Here is a 20,367-nt window from a genome sequence, read left to right as displayed (position 1 = left end):
TTAAAGAGATCTTTCTAAAGATAAATCTGATTATGTCTCTGCACTGGTTAAAACCCCCAAAAGCTCCACAGTGCCCTCCAAAGAAAGGTCAGACTCGGGGCTGGCCCCGTGGCCGAGTGGTTAAGTTCGCGCGCTCCGCTGCAGGCGGCCCAGTGTTTCGTTGGTTCGAATCCTGGGCGCGGACATGGCACTGCTCATCAAACCATGCTGAGGCAGCATCCCACATGCCACAACTAGAAGGACCCACAACGAAGAATATACAACTATGTACCGGGGGGCTTTGGGGAGAAAAAGGAAAAAATAAAATCTTTAAAAAAAAAAAAAAAAAGAAAGGTCAGACTCTTTAACTTACAAGGCTCTCCATGGCCCTGGCCTTGCCCATCTTGCCCAGTCCAACTCTCACTTCCCATTCTGTCCCAACACATTCCTTTAACACTCAACGTCTGTCGCTTCAAATATACTAGCCATACGTCAAGATGTTTCTAGAAAGTCTTATTTCTCTCACCTGTAGACCTCTGAGCATGGTTTCCCCTCCCTGACACACACCCCCACCTCCTCTGTCCTACTAGCCTCACCCCATCCTGCTTCTCTTGCCTGACTAAATCCCACTCATCCTACAGTCCTTGGAGTCAACACCACTCCTTCCTCCAGAAACACGCCTCTGACAACAACAGTGCCCTGTGCTTCCGCGGTCACGGCCCTCCTCACACTGGACTCTGACTGCTTAAACCATCTTCACCGAGAGACCAGAAGTTTCACAACGGCAGGGTCCACACCTCTCTGTTCAGTAAGAGAGAGAGATATTCAATGTACAGAGGGTGGATGGGGAGTGCAATGGTCTGAATGTTTGTGCCTGCCCCCTAAACTCATATGTTGAAATCCTCACTCTCAAGGTGATAGAATTAAAAGCTGGGGGCTTTGGGAAGTGATTAAGTCATGAGGGCAGAAACCTAATGAATGCAATTAATACCCCTATAAAAGAGATCCCAGGGAGCCCCCTCGTCCCCTTCCACCATGTGGATTACAGCAAAAAGATGGCTGACCAGGAAGTGGTCCCCCACTGCTGGCGTCTTGATTTTGGACTTCTCAGCCTCCAGAACTGTGAGAAATAAATATTTGCTGTCTATAAGCCACCCAGTTTATATTATTTTGTTATAGCAGCCAGAATGGACTCAGATAGATGATAAATGGATGTAAAAGTAAACCATGATAAGAGACAGAACTATATTACTTGACCTTTACGTTTTTAGTAAATTATGGTTAGCCACGTAATCATCAGGATATTCATAAAGTCAGTCAACGTAGAGACTGCTGCCTCTCGTTCCTCAACAAAGGGAGAGGGTCGTGACATCCGCAATTGACCTTCAAATAAGGTTGTGTCCGTGTAGGCATACTCCAATATAAAGAAAAAAAGGCTGCAAATTGTTAATGATTATTGAATCTGGGCAAGTAAATTGGTGATAAGGGAGATGACTACATTATTTATTTTTCTGTATGTTTGAAAATTTTCATAATAAAAGTTATTTTTGTCCCCAACTTTTTATGTCCCAGGAAGTACAATTAATCATCAGGACGAAATTACTAGTTCCTATTTCCCACTCCCTAACTGACTCCAATCCTATACCTCAAAGAGATAGGATAATTTTAGGAGAAAATTCAATCGGTATGTTTTTGACTTGTATTGCAAGCATAAAGCTCTGCAAATAGAAATGTATAATGTCAGTTCCCTTTTTTTGAAACATATGTTTCCCTTTTCAGATTTTAAACAGCATCTACAATGGGAACTGATTTAGCTAAAGCAGTGCATAAATTTGTGGTCCATGATGTACTGCATGTGTTTCTACAAAATACCTCTCATGAATAACTGAGTACGGTTATATGATTTAAAGATACATTTTTTTCTTTAATAATAAAAAATTCTTGACATATTATATAATATTTACTAATAGCCATATTAATCAGGCATTGCCAAAAGATATTTACAGTCAGATTCTCTCACTTAATATCTCCCTGTGTTGATTCCCTATTGAATGTGAGTCTAACTTTAGGATGGACAGCTAAATCTGAATAGAACGGATCATTAAAACATAAATGAAAAGGCACCCAAGAATTGCTTAAACAAAATTAAAGAAATATTTTAACAGTTCTTGGTAAAAGAGCTAACTCCTTTGGGGAAGATTACAAAGTGTATCAGGTAAGACGCTTTTTAACTGCAAGCATCAGAAACCTTTACTTCAAAAGGCTTCAACAATAAAGAAAATAATTCTCAGGCACTAGAGGAAATCAAGAAGTAGAGCAGCCTTCGTGGTTGGTTCCATCCATCTCTCAGATCCACCCTTCTCAGAATGCCAACTTTGTCTTCATGCTGACCCTCGATCATATGATATCCCAGGTCAAGAAATCACCTCTAAGCACAAAGTCATGAAAAGGAATGGACACTTTCTCTTGTTGTCTCCTCTTAGGAGCTAGGAAATCTTTCTCTAAGCCCTTCAACTAACTACTCTTCATTTCTTATTGGCTAGGAATGGCCCTGTCAATCGCCAGAAAGAGACACTGTGGTTATCTAGACCCATTATCTGGGGTGGAATGAATGTCGGGGAGTCAAACACATTGACCACTTTGCAATCCTACTATTAGCAATTAGAACATATGAGGGAGGCATGTCACTAAATACTGAGAAATACATAAAATACCGCAAGAATAACAATACGATAAAATGAAGACGGAGGATGGAAGAAGGGAGGGAGGAAGGATAAACGGGTGGATGGATGACAGATACAAAGATCTCAATTCTAAATCAGTCTAAAATGTCTAAAAAATATAAAACATTAAGGGGGAAATTTATAGGAAGTATAAATTATAGAAAATTCTATCTTGTTATAACAGTATTAATTATTTTGTACTCTAGGTCAAGGGGGACCACTATTATACAAGTTTAGCAGCTTAACACCATGAGCCTATTCCAGAATGTCAATTTCCTGGAAAAAGCAAAGACCCCTTGGTTTCTGTGACAGCAGGGTCTATGTACTCTTCCCACAGATGTCTGCTCATCTCATTCCCTCTTCTCCCTCAGGTGTGTGCTCCCCTCCTTGGGGAGCTAGCCCTGTCCAATTAAAAGTAAGTGCACCCTCAGCCCACACTGAGAGCCCACACTCCCTGTCCTGCTTTGTTTTGCCCCATGGAACTTACCACAGTCTACCATCTTCGACACATTTCCCTGATTATTTTGTTTATTGTCTATTTCTCTATCACTAGACTATAGGCTACATGAGGGTAGAGACTGTAAGCTACATACTCACTTCCCTCAAACAACGCCTAACACACAGTAACTCTCAGACGCTATTTATTGACTGAATGATCCTCACCTTATTCACCTGATCAGCAACATCTGAAGCTTGACCCACAACCAGCTCTTACTCTTCTCACACTACACTTTCTCCTAGGCAATCTCATCACCATCCATAGCTTTAATTTAAGTCTCTAGACTCAAATTTGTATCTCTAGCCAAAACTTACCACCCCTTTGAGTTCCTGATTGCACCCATAGCTATCTAACTCAACATCTACATCTGATGTTCAGGTGTCAGCCACCTCAAAAGTCAACATAGCCCAAATTCACCACAGTATGAGAAACTCTAATCTGTGCTTGAACAAGCCCCAGGCGATTCTGATGCACATCCAGTTTGATAACCAGCCTCAGCTAGGGCACTGATCTCTCAACAGAGAATCTGAGACCTCACATGGCTCCCTCCTTCCACTGTATCCCAACCCCTCATCCCAGCAGCCAGTGTCTTCTGCTCACAGTGGCTCAGAGCAAAAGCCAAGGTCCTCAAAATGACCTACAGGGTCCTCTGTAATCTGGCCCCCATACCTCTCTGACTTCACTCTGGTCTCCTTGCTATTGCTTAAATACAAAAAGCAAGCTTCACACCACACCCCGTGCACCCAACTTGTCCCTCTGACTATACATAATGTGCTCCTCCCAGGTAACTGAAGGTTCAATCCTTCACTCTCTTTTAAGTCTTTGCTTAAATTTCATCCCATCCCACTATCAGCATACAAAACTCACATACATACAGTGCTGGCACTCCCAAACTCCACACCCTGCTATACATTTTCTTTATCCAGAGTACTCATAATATGCTATGAAAGGGCTTGGTATGTCTACTCTGTTTCTTCCCATTAGACATAAGCTCCATGAGGACAGGACCTTGGCAGTATTCACTATTGAACCCCAACCCTAGGACAGCTTGGGCACTCCATAAATATCTGTTGAATTAATTTAAGTTAGCTACATGGGAAACACTTAATAATGGTTGAGGAAATATTTGCACCAAGCCTCGATATTAGGTCAATTACCTTTTTATGGTTTTAGTTAACATAATACAATATATCTACATCAGTTATCCACCACACGTACTTTTAAAAGAATGCAAATTAATCTTCAAAAAAGGTGGACCAACATGAAGAAACTAGTTTCCAAGATGCCATAAGGATTTACTTTGTCCTAAAAATAAAAACCCCAAACCCAAAATTAAAGAACTCAATCTAAATATTGTTATGAAAATAAAAGCACACACACTGTTACTTTCTTAAAAGGGTCAAGAGCAAGAACAAATGATGGAAAACAAGAAAGCTCCCAAATAAAAATCAAACATGCAGAAGAACAAATTGGTAGACCTAAAGAAAAAGAATCCATTCTAAATGGAGTTTGTGGGAGCGTGCGTACCCGGGCCTGTTTTACTCCATGAAATACTTAGTACATCAAAAAAAGGGGGAGAAAATGAATTCTCTTAGGAAATCTATTCTTCAACCCAAAAGAACAGCCATGGATGGCTTGGCCTCCAGATTTGCCCAATCTCTGGGGCATATTTGCACTCAGTTCAACCCAGCTACGTCACTCTCCCTACCCTACCCTACTAGGCCTACCTTTTACTCCACATGGCTTGGCTACAGTCATCTTAAGGCCAAAGTTTTCAAGTTTTGACCCTAGTTTGAATAATTCCATGTTCTACTACAGCTTTTTACATCATACCCTATTCTGCCTTACTTTTAAGTTGTTTGGTTAATTTATGGTCATTTTCAGGGGTCTCTAACTAGCCAGATTCAGGCTGTAAACATTTTATTTGGCTGGTTGTGTCTCTGAGCTGAAATTCTTCCACAGAAGAATGTAACTGCAAGTAGCTTTATTCGAGAAGTGACCCCAGAACACAGTAGGAAAGTGGAGAAGTGAGACCAGAAAGAGAAGGAAGCCACTAAAAGGTACATTGCTGAGGAGATCCCCACTGTAGTCAATTGAGATTCAGTCCCCTGGGGAACCATGGAAGCCAGTTTAGGTCACACCTCAGGGTTGCCGCACCTGGGAGATGAGGTAGTCGGAGTGGTTATCCACCATCTGCTATCAGTGACTGGTTGAGGGGTCCTGGGGGCAGGTGTGGGTGGGTGGGTGGGGTGGCTTTCACTCCAGTACTGGAACAAAGAAAGCTCTAAGGCTAACATTTGGAAAACTTAGAGATGCACAGGAATAGTGAGCAGTGAAGGAATAAAGTCTGCTATACTGTGTTTTCAAGTAATTTTGAAAAATTTGAAAACGATATCATTCATAAAAACATTAAGGAATTTATTTGGCTAGCTATGTCTCAAGCTGCATTCCCCAGAAGCAGCCCAGGTCACTTCTGTATCACTTAGCACCAACCAGCAGGCTCCTGTAGAATGAGTTCTCTCTCTCCACTAACAACCCGCACGAGCTATCCTGCTGCTCCTCTGGGAACTCTTTAACAGACTGTCCTAGCCCATATGCCCTGATGGCTGCAGGACCAGCTCTTCTGCTCCTATATCATGCTGGGTCCTGGGAAATCTGGGGTTTTACTTCTTGTCTGGGAAAGAGGTCTCAGATGCCCTTTCCCCTTGAATCCAGAACCTTGTTGGTTTTATATGGTCTTTTTCCCTGTTCCCCGCTCAACCTGGGTGAAGATGGGGAGGCAAAGACACAGCCCCTTCTTGGGGACCCACCAGTACATAAGCTCTTTCTACACTCCCTCTACCACTCCACTTAGCCCAGAGAAAATGTATCCGGGGGAGAAAGAAGTTTCTCTTTTGTATGTTATCTTTTTCCAAATCTCTTTTCTATGTTTGGGCTAGAACTTTAGCAATTCAATGGCCAAAAACTGAGCCCATTCTCCAGAGACAGAGTGATTAGGAAACAGGCAAAGGAAATAAATACACATCAGTTAAGACATTAAAATGCTATGTCATTGTCATAGGCTGAATTTGTGTCCCCTTCAAAATTCCTATGTTGAAGTCCTAACCCTCAGTGCCTCAAAATGTGACCATACTTGGAGATAGAGTCTTCAAACAGGTTACTAAAATAAGGTCACATGGGTGGGCCTTCATCCAGTATGACTGGTATCCTTATAAGAAGAGGAGATTAGGATACAGGCATGTAGACAAGGAAGATCACGTGAGGACAAAGGGAGAAGATGGCCAATTCACAGCAAGGAGAAAGAGGCATGAAACAGATCTTTTTCTCACGGCCCTCAGAAAAAAAACAACCCTGCTGGTGTCTTGGTCTTGAACTTCTAGCCTCCAGAACTGTGAGGAAATAAATTTCTTATTTAAGCCACCCAATCTGAGGTATTTTTTTATGACAGCCCTGCAAACTAATACAACCATTATATGCACATAGAGTATGTCTGACACATAGCCCAAGACAAAGTCCTAAAGTCTCCACAGAGTCTTGCAAAAGAAGCCATGGATATTATAGATGGATATTATGAATAAGATGAGAAGAGCATTACAGCAATGAAAATCATAGAAGAGTATACACTACAGCTGACAGACAAAAAGGAAGGAAGAGAGATTCTCTGGATTCAGTTACAGGAAGAGGTCAGTGGTGCATGGAGGCAGAATGGGTTAGTAAGTTAGGTAACCAGGTAGAGAGGGAAAATGAGAAGAGCTATGCAAACAGCAGAAAGTATGAATCAAGAGATTATTTAAGGAATTGGTACAGAAATCACCAAATCTATAAAGGCTTTAGCTTGAAAATTAGTAAATCAAATCAGAGAACTGAAACACAGTAGAAACTATCAATATGAGAAAGATGGTGCCGGGCTCTAGGGGAAGGAGAGCTCCCGGCCCCTTTGCACACCTCCCCCTGCACCAATACTCAGGAGGATGAATGGGGCTGCATTCTTCTAGGGAAGGTCCGAGAAGACATTAATCAGCCTTTAGCAGTGAACTCCCAGCAAGAGAGTCAAGCAACTGGCTTGGGATCTCTGGTCTATCTTGTGCCCTAAAAGTTAAGTAAAACAAAGGCCAGGGGCATTTCCATGACAGGCAGGCCCCTCATATACACACACACATATATGTACATGTATACACACACAAATATATAAATCTACGGTCCTACAAAAGAGAGAAGTGGTGTTCTGGGATTCAGGTATAAACAGGCCCCTGGCTAAAAACAATCATAGCAGCAACTTAATATCACCTAATATGTTTGTGGCAACCTAATGTTTCTAACATATATAGGGATTTATCATCAATAAATGACTGAAAATAGGCCAAAGTGTAGTAATTCATACCACAGCATAGGACATGAGCTATACTGTCTATACTTTTTATGGCGTACCTGAACATCCATAGCAGTCCTAGGAGCCAATAACACGTGTTTCTAAACACAACAGACATCATTTGTAACCCGGGAGTGCCTGTCCTCCTTCCTTTGGAAAGGGAGGCTCCAGTAGTCCTTCGATTATTAACCAAGCACCTATTCAATGCCTGACAATGTGCCTCATGCTGAGGGTGTCTGTCAACCACAGTGACTTCTCCTACAAAGAACAGAAAACTAAATGGGAAGGTACTGCCTCACACAACTATGACAGTCCAGAGGAATCGTGCTTCAGCGAGGTCCTGCCAGCTTCCCCTCTGCTGACCACGACAGACCCTACTCCACTCTCTTCAGCATGTTGGCTCTGGCCCAAGATGGTAGCAGGACAGTCTCTAGACCACAAGTACAACCATCCTTTCTGATGATGGTGAGGAAATTCCTTTCCCAAAAAGCCCAAGCAAACCTTGACTCAATTAAACTGGGTCAAATGTCCATTCCTGAACCAATGACCATGGAATGTGTGTGAAAGACTGCCTTTAGCCTAGTCAGGCCTGGAGCTGAGTTGGGGCCAGTATCCTCTGAAGCACATGGACTACGTGTTACATGACAGGAATACTTGAAAAACCTGATAATTAAGCACTGCTGTGCCAAGAATATGTTGTACATGCATGTGTGTGTGTGTGTACACACCTATGTATACATGTGTATATACATACATAAATATGAATGTGTTGCTACATATATATGTAAGTACATATATATAACCCAACTTAAAGACATTTGATCTAAATGAAAAGAACTTTAGATGGTATACGCTTAAACAACACATCAGTGATGCAAGCAACAAAGTCCTCTGGAAGTTCAATTTCAGAAGTCACTAGATGAAATGTCAAGAAAAGGCTACATAGAGAAGTACAGAAAGTGAAGCAGAGGAAAGAGAACTAAGAAAAAGAGGAAGGATTGTTATTCAACATAAATGCAGACGTTCACAGTGTGCCTGCGTTATATGTTTGAAATGTTATCCTAAATGTATGAATAATACGGGAATTTGAAAGATGATCCTAAAATAGCATTCAGAATACAAGCAAATTAAATATCCACTGTCTAAAATTCACCAAGGCAAGAAAATAAGTGCTACTTGTAACATATCTGATTATATGCAAAACCAGACCTAATTGCTAAGCAAAACAAAATTATCACATTCAAAGGCATCTAAATAAAATACCAAAGTTTGTCCAAAAGTTTCTCTTGGACATGTTTTGTTTTTTTTTTAAATTTTACTTGACTATCTTATAAGGCATATACATTTTACAACAATATCAAAACAGCATGTATGCCTTGAAAGACACTAGTTAGCAAACTACGATCCATGGCCTGTTACTTTGTAAATAAAATCACATCCACATTGACTCATTTATTTTTTGTCTATTGCTGCTTTCTCACCACAATGGCGGAATTGAGTCACTGTGACACAGACCATATGGTCCACAGAGCCTAAATTATTAACTATCTGGCCTTTACAGAAAGTTCGCTGATCTGTGTTTTAACTAACTTTTTAAAAATTCAATTCTTGAAGTTTTTCATAATAAAATTCTGGGAAAAAATTTTTATTTTGAAAAGTTGAGAGTTTAGTAACAGATTTACAAAGAAAATGCATTAAATAAAATAACCATAGGAGATAATAATGAAAGAATACTCACAATCTTTCAAGGAGATTTAACCCGGAAAAGGAGCCATTCTTCAGCTCAGATATTTTATTGTTACTCAGAATCCTAAAAATGACAGGAAAAAAGCATAAGTTGCCTAATAAATGTACACCATCATCATCAAAGTAATTTAGCTCATTATATTTAAACCTATAAGGAATGCTAAGAAGTCATTTTTTACTCAAAGAATTTTTCAAATGCCTGACAAAAAAGGGAGCTTCTTACCCTTTGAGAAAATACCCAAAAAATTTCACTCGCACATCTTGTCACCTCTTAAATCAGTCCCGTCACACTTAACCAAAAAATTTAAAATAAAACAGGAGAGAAGTCAACACCAAATAGCACTAAGTTCAAAATGAGAATAAACAATGGTACGTACATTTACATAATTAACCAAGTTATATAAGTTGAATACTGATTTAAAAATTGGAAACTTAATAGAAAAATGCATAACATGTGCTGTATAAAGTACTGACCTTACAAATAAAGTACTCTCTAGAAATCATTTCAATAATGCTGCACATTATTTGTCATTTAACCATACAGTCACATGCTGCATAATGACATTTCAGTCAATGACAGACCGCAGATTCAATGATGGTGCCATAAGATTAGTACCATGCAGCCTAGATGCGTAGTAGGCTCCACCATCTAGGATTGTGTAAGTATGCTCTATGATGTTCGCACAACAACGAAATCACCTAACTATGCATTTCTCAGACTGCATCCCCGTCATTAAGCAACGCATGACTCTATACAAATCGACATGTCTGCAGGTGTGAAAATAAATGCTTTTCGCACAAACTCACACACAGACAGACACAGGTCGCCATATCACAGTTGTATACCTCATGTATCAGGACAATGTTCTTAAAAAAATGAACTGAAAACAAAAATTGCTTGAAGTAAGTTATAGTCGAGCCACCTCCACGGCAGGACTTGCCTAAAAGACTGTGGACATGAGCCTGCCTCCTCTCCAGGCTTTGTGACTATGCGCCTTTTGCAGCTAGACTACATAAAGAAGGTGAAAATGCTAAAATTATGTGATTTGGGGGAGTGGGGATACCAAGTAAGGAAAATGAGAAAACCAAGGCGAAGAGTTAACGGCCCAAGACCACACAAGCAAATGGCAGAACCAGATTAAGAACCTACGCAATCTCCATTCCAAGTCCCACATTATTTAACATACGCCAATGTCGATCAAGAGACACTACTGGCATTTGGGGCAAAAAATTCTCCAAGCATGGTGTTGCACACGTTCAGGGGCAGCCTTCACAGAGGACACGGTTGAGTGGTGCCCCAATTCGCTCTCTGAGACAGACCAACACAGCAATTCTGTGTAGATACAAATGTTAACAGAGAACACTTCCGGGTCATAAGATTTCAGGTATTCATTTTTATTTTGTCTACTTTCATTATTCTAAAAAACACTTTGTTATGTGTATTAAGCAAAAACAGGCATCTGACATTTGATTTTCTGTTGATATAAGTGGAATTTTAAAAAATCCCTGCTCAGGCAGATCAATATTTCAGAGTCTTTTTCGTGGGATGATCAGGAACTTCTCAAGTCAAGCAAACCCAGGTTTGAAGCCCAGCTCTATCACTTAAAGTTACAGTGATCTTGGGCAAGTCACTCCACCTCTCTGTAACGGAGAGACATATCTCATTCATAAAATGGGAAGAATACTATCTACCTCATAAACACTAGAAGGAAATTAGAAAATATATGACACACTCAATGAGTATTCATTGAATTTCAGGTTCTGATCCTTGGTTCTAAGATACACATCTTCCCTCATTTTCATGTTTCTGAAGTCAAGACATATCATGCAGTCAAAGTATATTACTGGGTAGTATTTTGTCTCTCCCCAAAGCTGTTACTAAAGCAAGGATACGGTTTCAACCATTGGGACCAAGAAAACATGGTGATCAAAAACATTCCAGTTAAAATACAATACCATTTTCTCTAAACAAAATTGCAAAGGTTTTTAGAAGGCAAGCAGGCAGCATGGCAAAGCAAACTTTCACTCACACACAGCCACAAAGGTCGCTGGAACAAGCTTCTCATGCAGCCTGGCAGTGCACACCCAAAGCCACCAACCTTGCTACCCTAACCAGACATCAATCCTGAGCGAACAAGTCACCAAATCTGACAAGAGATATATTCAACAACTTTACTTCAGCATGATTTATAACAGACAAAATAAGAAACTACCAAAGAGGTCAGTTTATGTAAGAGGATGAGTTAAATAAATTATGGTCCATCCAAACAACAAAATTCTTATGCATCCATTAAAAAATGATTCATTCAAGGGGGCTGGCCCTGTGGCCAAGTGGTTAAAGTTTCAGCAGCCCAGGGTTTGCCAGTTCAGATCTGGGTGTGGACCAACTCCACTCATCAGCCATGCTGTGGCAGCATCCCACATGCTAAGTAGAGGAAGACTGGCACTGATGTTGCGAATCTTCCTCACGAAAAAAAAAAAGATTCTTTCAAAGGGAACTTGATCAAAAAAAGCTTACCATTAGTTAAAAAGCAAACAAAACTGAGACCACTGATTGAGAAGAATCTATGTAGAGACCAAAAAAAAAAAAGACTCGGAAGAAATCCATCAGAATGATCACTCTCAGTGATGAGGTTTCTGCTAGCTTCTCCTTTATTCTTTATAATCTTGTAGTATCTTTTGAAATATCTAGAATATGACTCTTATTTTTAAAATATTTTTTCTCCTGATGATAAATGTAAGAATCTTAATTAAGTGTAACTTGAAATTGAGTTAATTTTGAATATAATTGCATCTTAGAAATAAAAATCGAAGTAAGGAATATTTTATTCATACTTTGAGATTAAAGACAAACTTATTTACTGATATTCAAACATGTCATGTAATGACTGTTTGCAACTTAAGAAGCACTAAAAGTCGTACAAAGAACAAGGATATTGACATCCAGAGTGCAGGATTTTAACCGAAACCCCACCAATAAATCAATGATTTCGTTTTTGATAGTCACTGCATTTTTCTAGGCAGACTTCAATTTCATCATTTTTAAGATGGAAAAAATCAGACCAGAATGATCACCAAGATCTTTTCTAGTTTCTTTTAATTTTCTATAATTATTCATTTTAATGACAAAGCTGACAAACTTTATGACGACCAAGAATTTATAACCAATAAACCAAAAATAAGGAAAACTACACAATCTACCAAGCTCAGTGACATGAGTGTCCCGTCTCTGCATGAAGAATGAAACCCAAACACGGAAGTAGCTTGTGAAAAACTGCCAGGGTGATGACAGAATTATACTCTCTGTGAATCAGTATTGCTTCCGCAAAAGGATTGTCATTTGCTCAGTCATAAAGGCTTTGGTACAATAAATGATAAATTTTATGGAGGAGAGTAAAAAGACATTTCATCACACTTAAAAAGTTATAACTGTAACCTTAAAAATATAGTTTACAACCTCATGTTAATATATTCAGTCTACACATTACTTGGTGTGCTTAAGGATTTTGTGTGAGAAAACAGGATCAGTAAGAATAAATCCACACCGCAGACAGCTTTTATACTCAATTTTGAGACGAGGGACTGTGGAACTAGCAAATGCATAATATCATGTATCATTATCAACCTAAAACCCATTCATAATCAATATTTTTGCTGACATCTTTGAAATTTCAACTTTCTAGGCGGTAACTAAATGAAAAATATAAAACTTGACCAAAGTTATAAAGCGTGTATATATTCATTTCTGTTCTACACTAATGATGTTACCACCACATGATCTACAGACAATGCTCAGGAACGCTATTCTGGGCTCATGTCTCTCGAATTTAAACACCATAAGAAGAGTCTGATGTCCTTTGGTATCATTTAGCACAGCACCAAGTCAGTATGTTATTTATGCCAAAACATGAAAAAAGGAGTAAGACTTAATGTAAACATGTTTCTTAAAAAAATCAAAAGTTTATGGAGCAGAAAGAAATAAAAATTAAGTATTACAAGTTCTCAATTGCTTGCTATTGCAAGTCTCAGAACAGAATGCTATTAACAGCACCCACACCCTGAATGGCACAAGACAGAGAGCAATCCTCCTTTTGAGAGGAATTAAAAATATATTTCAAGTGCATCAAATATTCAGATCAAATGTTAGGACTATAATTCTTGAAGTCAACCATTGGAGGGAAAAAACAGATAATCAATCCAATAGGGTTATTGTAGTGGGTTGAATGGTGGTCCTCCAAAAGATGCATCCATCCAGAATCTGGGAATGTGACCGTAATTAGAAAAGGGGTACTTGGGGGGCTGGCCCCGTGGCCGAGGGGTTAAGTTCGCGCGCTCCGCTGCAGGCGGCCCAGTGTTTCGTCGTTGGTTCGAATCCTGGGCGCGGACATGACACTGCTCGTCGAACCACGCTGAGGCAGCGTCCCACATGCCACAACTAGAAGAACCCACAACAAAGAATATACAACTATGTACCGGGGGGCTTTGAGGAGAAAAAGGAAAAAATAAAATCTTTAAAAAAAAAAAAAAAGAAAAGGGGTACTTGGGATGTAACTAAGGATTTCAAGATGAGATCATCGTGGATTAGGGTAGGCCCTACATCCCATGACAAATGTCCTTAGAAGTGGGGGGAAGACTCAGAGAAGGTCATGTGAAATGAAGGCAGACTCAGAAAGAGATAAAAGAGAAAATGGAAGGCAGGCCTAATGAGAAGCCATAATAACTAAAGATTTTTCCAGACATAAGGAAAGGAGCAAATAGGACTACGTTTTAAAATGTACTATATTTTAAAAACCTTTTTGATATTTTTAAACCCATAAGCAACGATAAAAGACAAAAAACAAATATTTACAACTTCTATCAGAAACAATGGACTAATTTCCCAAATATATAAAGAGCTCTTAAAAAAAAAATTCCCAACAGAAAACCCAGCAAAGGACATGAACAGTTAGTTCAAAAAGTAAACATTAATGGATCATAATCATATGAGGGGGTATACAAACTCAATCAAGAGAGAAATGTAAGGGGCTGGCCCCGTGGCCGAGTGGTTAAGTTCGCGCGCTCCGCTGCAGGCGGCCCAGTGTTTCCTTGGTTCAAATCCTGGGCGCAGACATGGCACTGCTCGTCAGACCGCGCTGAGGCAGCGTCCCACATGCCACAACTAGAAGAACCCACAACGAAGAATACACAACTATGTACCGGGGGGCTTTGGGAGAAAAAGGAAAAGATAAAAAGAAATCTTTAAAAAAAAAAAAAAGTTTTTTTAAAAAAAAAAAGAGAAATGTAAATTAAAACTAAAACAAGATATCATAAATCACTTATGAGAGTGGGAAAAAATATAATAACATTTTATATTCAGAGGGAAATAGCCACTCATATTTGCTATAAATCAGTACAACCACCAAAGAGGGCAAAGTACAAATGCATATATAATATTTTATCCATTAATGCTCCATCTGGAAATTTATCCTCAAGACTTTCTTGCAGTTTTGAAAACTATATTACATGTTAAATATTATATACAGTCACGCACCACTTTGTGACAGGGATACGTTCTAAGAGATGCGCCGTCAGGCAATTTTATCATTGTGCAAACATCACAGAGCGTACTTACACAAACCTACAGGGCATAGCCTATTGCACACCTAGGCTATATGGTACATATCTTATGAGACCACCATTGAATATGCTATCCATCACTGACTGAAACGTCATTATGCAGCACATGACTGTAATTGTATATTTATATAACAAAATTATTCATTGCACTACTGTCTGTAAAAGCTAATGACAAGATATTTAGGTTGAGTCTAGTAATATGAGATTAAAGTTATCCACTAAATGGGATATCATGTAGATGGGGGGTTGCAGAATGGGGGGAGAGGAAGCTCCTTCGGTATTCACGTAGAAAGATCAAAGATATACTGAGGACTGTCGGCATGCATTTAAATATTAAAAGTTTCCATCCCTTCACATTTCCGATTTGCTCAAGTAATACAAATTGCGATGATACAACTTGCTCCTGTATTAGATTTATCATGTAGAACCTGTTATTGCCACATCTTTATCAAGCACAAGAAAAACAGACAATACAGCGAGTCTACACTTTTGAGTTACTAACCTCAATGGGCCCATGGCCTAAACTTCGAGGGCCACCTGTGATAAGCTAAAAACAGGAATGTAAACTTCTCAAAAGTAAATTTTTAGTGCTTCGCTTCATTTACCCCACTAATGAAAACTGGTGTACTCCCATGTTCTTCAAAGTTCTGGTCCATGGGCAGCCAAATCCAGCCCGCCACCTGTTTATACAGCTCACTGACACTAAGAGTGGTTTTTATATTTTTAAATGGTCGAAAGAAAATCAAAGAATACCATTTCACGATAGATGAAAATTACATGAAATTCAAGTTTCAATGTTCTTAAAGTTTTATCGGAACACAACCATGCCCATTTGCTCACATGTTGTCTATGGCAGCTTCATGCTGTGATGGCAGAATTAAGTATTGTTAACAGACTGGCTAACCAGGAACGCCTAAAATATTTACTATCTGGCCTTCACAGAAAAAGTCTGTCAACTCCTGTTTTAGCATATTCTGTCCTAGTTTACCCTCTGTTTTCAGGCAAATGAAAATCAAGTGCTGATTTCTAAATTAATTCTTCCTAGCAAGAAAGAATAAATATCTACTGGATTTCAAAACCCCCCATCAATCTGAATAATCTTTATATTAAAATCATATTTAATTCCACGTGACATCAGCAATTACCTTCATTTTGTTCTAAGAATTTATTAGTTTGTTCACCAATGTGTCCTCCTCTTAAGTAGATGCATTCATTCATTCCTGCAGAAAAAGTGCTGGATGGTGGATGGTATACTTTAGTTCTTATGTGTCAAAAGATGTTTTGCCCTCCTTCTGTCACATCATCTTGTTTTAACAGCACTGATCATCTGAAATTACTCTGTTCAGGTATTTGGGTATTTACCATGTCTCCCACGACAAGGGAAAACCTGTAAAGTATACAGATCTTTTCCAACTTGACCATCATCACGTCCCCACAAAAAAGAACATAATGGTGACCATCTGAGGGATTCCATTGTGCCTGCCACTCTTCTCTATGAGGACATACTCAGTCATTCCTCACGAGAACCCTATGATATCAGTACCATTATTTTCTCCAAAACAGTAACAAAATTTTGCAAGTCAAGGTAACTTGCCCAGGTTCACACTCAGACCAAGTGGCTGAGTTAAGACTCAACCAATGTATGACACATCAGTGACTCAGGCAGCTAGGGAGGCGTGCTACTGGGATCTCCCTTCACGAGAGAACTTGCACAGGAGAGCTGTCAGCTGACAGCCTCCAACAGCAGCTGCCTAGAGGATCCCCCTCAGTTTCCAAGCAGAGCCCACCGACTGTGCAGGCAATGCCAGCCAAGAGCTAAGGACAGCAGCGCTAAGAGGGCCCTCCATTCCTGGCCAGGACAGGCTCCCCAGTGGTCAATCTCCGCACCAGAGCTTCCTGTTGGCCTGGTCGAGACTTTCTCGTTGCTGCACTGTGTCTGAGGCCTGTCCCACCCAATCGTCCTTCCTTGCCCCTCTCCTTTCACAGATCCTAGACCTGCACCCCCGTCTGCAGGCTTCCCATGCCCACAACTGCTTTGTCTCCCTTTATTTTTCATAGTTATTTCCCCCCATGAACATCCTGCACTTCTAACCCCACCCTGGCCAGTGCTTCCCAGAGGAGCCAGCTGACAAGAGGCCCACAATATCAGTTCAATAAATGAATGAAATAAAAATGTGGCTGGGTTTAAGGTTCTGTGTTCAAAGATCCCTTACTCAGGAATTAAGGACACAGCATCTATAATGTACAGGCATCCAGCAACACAGATGAGAAGCACAAATCTCAGTCCCGCTCTCATTCCTTCTTCTGTGGGTGGTGGGTAGTTTTTTTGGGGGGGGGGGGGGGGGGGGAATCAAAAATTCTACCAAAACTTCTAGATTTCTTCTTTTAATATTGCAATGAAAGTGTCCTAAGATACTTTTCCCCCACATTTTAACTCTTTTAAAATTAGGACCACCTTAAAACTGCTATCAAAAGAAATTTCCAGGGCTGGCCCCGTGGCCGAGTGGTTAAGTTCGTGCTCCGCTGCAGGTGGCCCAGTGTTTCGTTGGTTCGAATCCTGGGCGTGGACATTGCACTGCTCATCAAACCACGCTGAGGCAGCGTCCCACATGCCACAACTAGAAGGACCCACAATGAAGAATATACAACTATGTACCGGGGGCCTTTGGGGAGAAAAAGGAAAAAAAGAAAATCTTTAAAATTTAAAAAAAAGAAAAAAAAAGAAATTTCCAGCTGCTAGGAAAAGGAATAGGTCATGAAGTTAACAGTGGTTGTCATTGTTGGCACATACACAAACCGTGGTTGAATTTTAAGTCTGGATCCTTAATTATGGCTTAATGTTTATACATGAAGGTTTCACTATGATACGGCACTGAAATAAAAAGTTGCGTAATAGAAGATTGCATATCATATGGCAGTCAGCGTAATTAAAGGCAGTAGAAATGTTAAATCTCTCAGAAGTTAACCTTCAGGAGAGGCTGGTAGGATCCATTCACATGTCATGGAGAACCATCACTCAAGCGGCTCACATCTCAAGCTGCCAGTTCATTTGTAAGGGAAGCAGTTAAACTCCCGTAATACATGATTAAATTATATTTGGAAGAAAAACAAAAAACTTGTAAAATTAACCAAGTAAAAGGTACAAACAAAACCCTAATATTCTTCATAGATATCTAAATTATATTATCAAAACTAAAGACGCAAAAGAAAAACTCAAGATCACTTTTATAAAAAAAAGCTCAGTGGGTTATGGCATATGCATCATACTGTCAAATGATTTAAAATATATTTATCATAGAGACATAGGAAGAAAAAACTGATAAAGGGGGAAAACGCTATCAATAGCAAAATCTGGTAAGTCTGGGTAAAAAACCTAGGAGGGTTCTACCCATTATTCTCTTAACATTCATGCAAGTTTGAAATTATTTTCAAATAAAGCGTAAAAAGCTTGGTGTTCAAATGACACCATGCATAACAAGAATGGTCAAGTGATTCAGAAGAAGTCTAAACGAGAGGCTGGAGTGGTATTTGAACGAAGTGCTGAAGAAGTGGTATTTCATGGTGTGTGAAAAGAAATAGACACTTTTACAGAAACCCGCTGTCTCTCAGCTCCCGCACTGAAACGCTGTTTGGAAACAGACATCTGACTGCTGATGGCATCTTAGAACCAAAGAAACACAGGCTGCTTTTTTCTTCTCCTCTGGATACCACCTCTCTTAGACCTATGCTCCACATCCCTTAATTCTGCTTCATAATTCTCATCTTAAACCTTTTGCTTTGAAATTTGGAAGAAATCCTCTGCTCAATTTTCCAGCCCACTAGTTTTCTAAGTCCCCAGTGGCTCCCATTGTGCACCTGAGCCCACCTACTGCCCCAACCCCTCGTTCTAACATTTCAATCTCACTGCAAACTTCTCAGAACTCCTTTTCTCCAACAGTTCCTTTCCCATGGACGTTGTGGCTTTATGGGTTTGCTGTTCTCTTGCCTCTGAGACTAGGAATCAAATTTCCTGTATTAACTTTTCCTCAATCATTCTGTGATTTCCTGCCAAATGTCTGATGATCTTTGGTTGCTTGTTCATATTTACAAATGGGGGTGTGGACTGATGAGGAGTCCTTACTGCAGAGGATCCTCACACATAAAAATAATGGTGAACAGATAAGAAAGGGAGATGGGAACAAATGCGCCTTTATTTCAAGGTTCAGAAGACTCACATCCTTGGAAAGTGGGGACACAAAACAAACCTGGTGTCCCCGACAACTTCACTTTCTGGCTACAGTCACCCACTGGTATTCTGCCTTGGCAAGTCTCCCAGTTTGTTTAAAACTAAGCTAACCAGCTTTCTCCCAGAGGCAAACCCTGTAGCACCAAGCCCTCTGAGCCAAACTCACTGAAAGTGGAACCAGGAACAGCTGTTTCAGGGTCATTAATTCCTGGCCAAGCTCTCTCCTTACCCACTTTTGCCACTCCCTACAGTTTTGATTCTTGGGCATCTTCCAAGATCCTGTTAAGAAAATTCATTTTTCTAGTTATTCCCTCTCTAGTCTCTATGGGGTTGTAAGTTCCTGTCCTGTGTAGTTTCACCATCAACCTGATCCCACCTGTTTTATTTATTCCACAACATTCTCAATGCTTCTGGACCTTTCCCATTCTTCAGCCCCATTTAGTTATGGGTCTGTTCATATTTTTGTGTTTTTATGTTCTTCTATCATTTTCAACAGAATTTTGCAAGCAAAGGAGCAAAAAGTAGACAAGTGTGATGCAATGTACATCCACTTAGGAAGTCAGTCGTAAGGGGTTCTTTTCCTAAAAGTAGAGGTCTCCTTCCTCTCCAGCCTTCTCTCTGGATGCTAAAAGATTCGGGGGCAGGCTTGTTTTTCCAGCCCATCCCCCGCCCCCTTCATGCAGGGAGGCTAACATTTCCCTTTGCAAATTCGCCAAAACCCACAGAAATATCTCAACCACCTTTTCACTTAACAGAGTGATTACTTCTAATCACAAGGTGCCTGTTAAAACAGAAAACCTGATACGTCAACCGAAGTTAAAGCCCCAGGTTCCCTGTAAAACAGTCAGGTGTCGCTGAGCACACCCATTCTTTTTTTTTTTTTTTAAAGATTTTTTTATTTTTTCCTTTTTCTCCCCAAAGCCCCCCGGTACATAGTTGTGTATTCTTCGTTGTGGGTTCCTCTAGTTGTGGCATGTGGGACGCTGCCTCAGCGTGGTCTGACGAGCAGTGCCATGTCCGCGCCCAGGATTCGAACCGACGAAACACTGGGCCGCCTGCAGCGGAGCGCGCGAACTTAACCACTCGGCCACGGGGCCAGCCCCTGAGCACACCCATTCTTAAGTGCCACAGTCATCCTGCTCCAACCTCCAACTGCCGAATGCAAAGCAAGGGAGTTAGACGCTGGGCCTGCTGGCAGGAAGGTGTGGTT

General features: G+C 40.3%; 1 protein-coding gene across 1 annotated transcript in view; it reads right to left on the bottom strand.

The window, feature by feature from the left end:
- ADGRA3 (adhesion G protein-coupled receptor A3) overlaps window positions 1-20,367 on the bottom strand; it is a 126,483-nt gene that overhangs the window by 81,098 nt on the left and 25,018 nt on the right. The window contains exon 2 of the mRNA XM_046656133.1: window positions 9,309-9,380. Coding sequence (XP_046512089.1) covers window positions 9,309-9,380 — 72 coding nt within the window. The remainder of the gene's footprint in view (window positions 1-9,308; window positions 9,381-20,367) is intronic.

Source organism: Equus quagga, chromosome 3 (genome assembly GCF_021613505.1).
Source record: "Equus quagga isolate Etosha38 chromosome 3, UCLA_HA_Equagga_1.0, whole genome shotgun sequence".
In the NCBI taxonomy this organism is placed as follows: Eukaryota; Metazoa; Chordata; class Mammalia; order Perissodactyla; family Equidae; genus Equus; species Equus quagga.
Note: the sequence above shows the minus strand (reverse complement) of the source record. Positions and strands in the feature narration are given on the sequence as shown.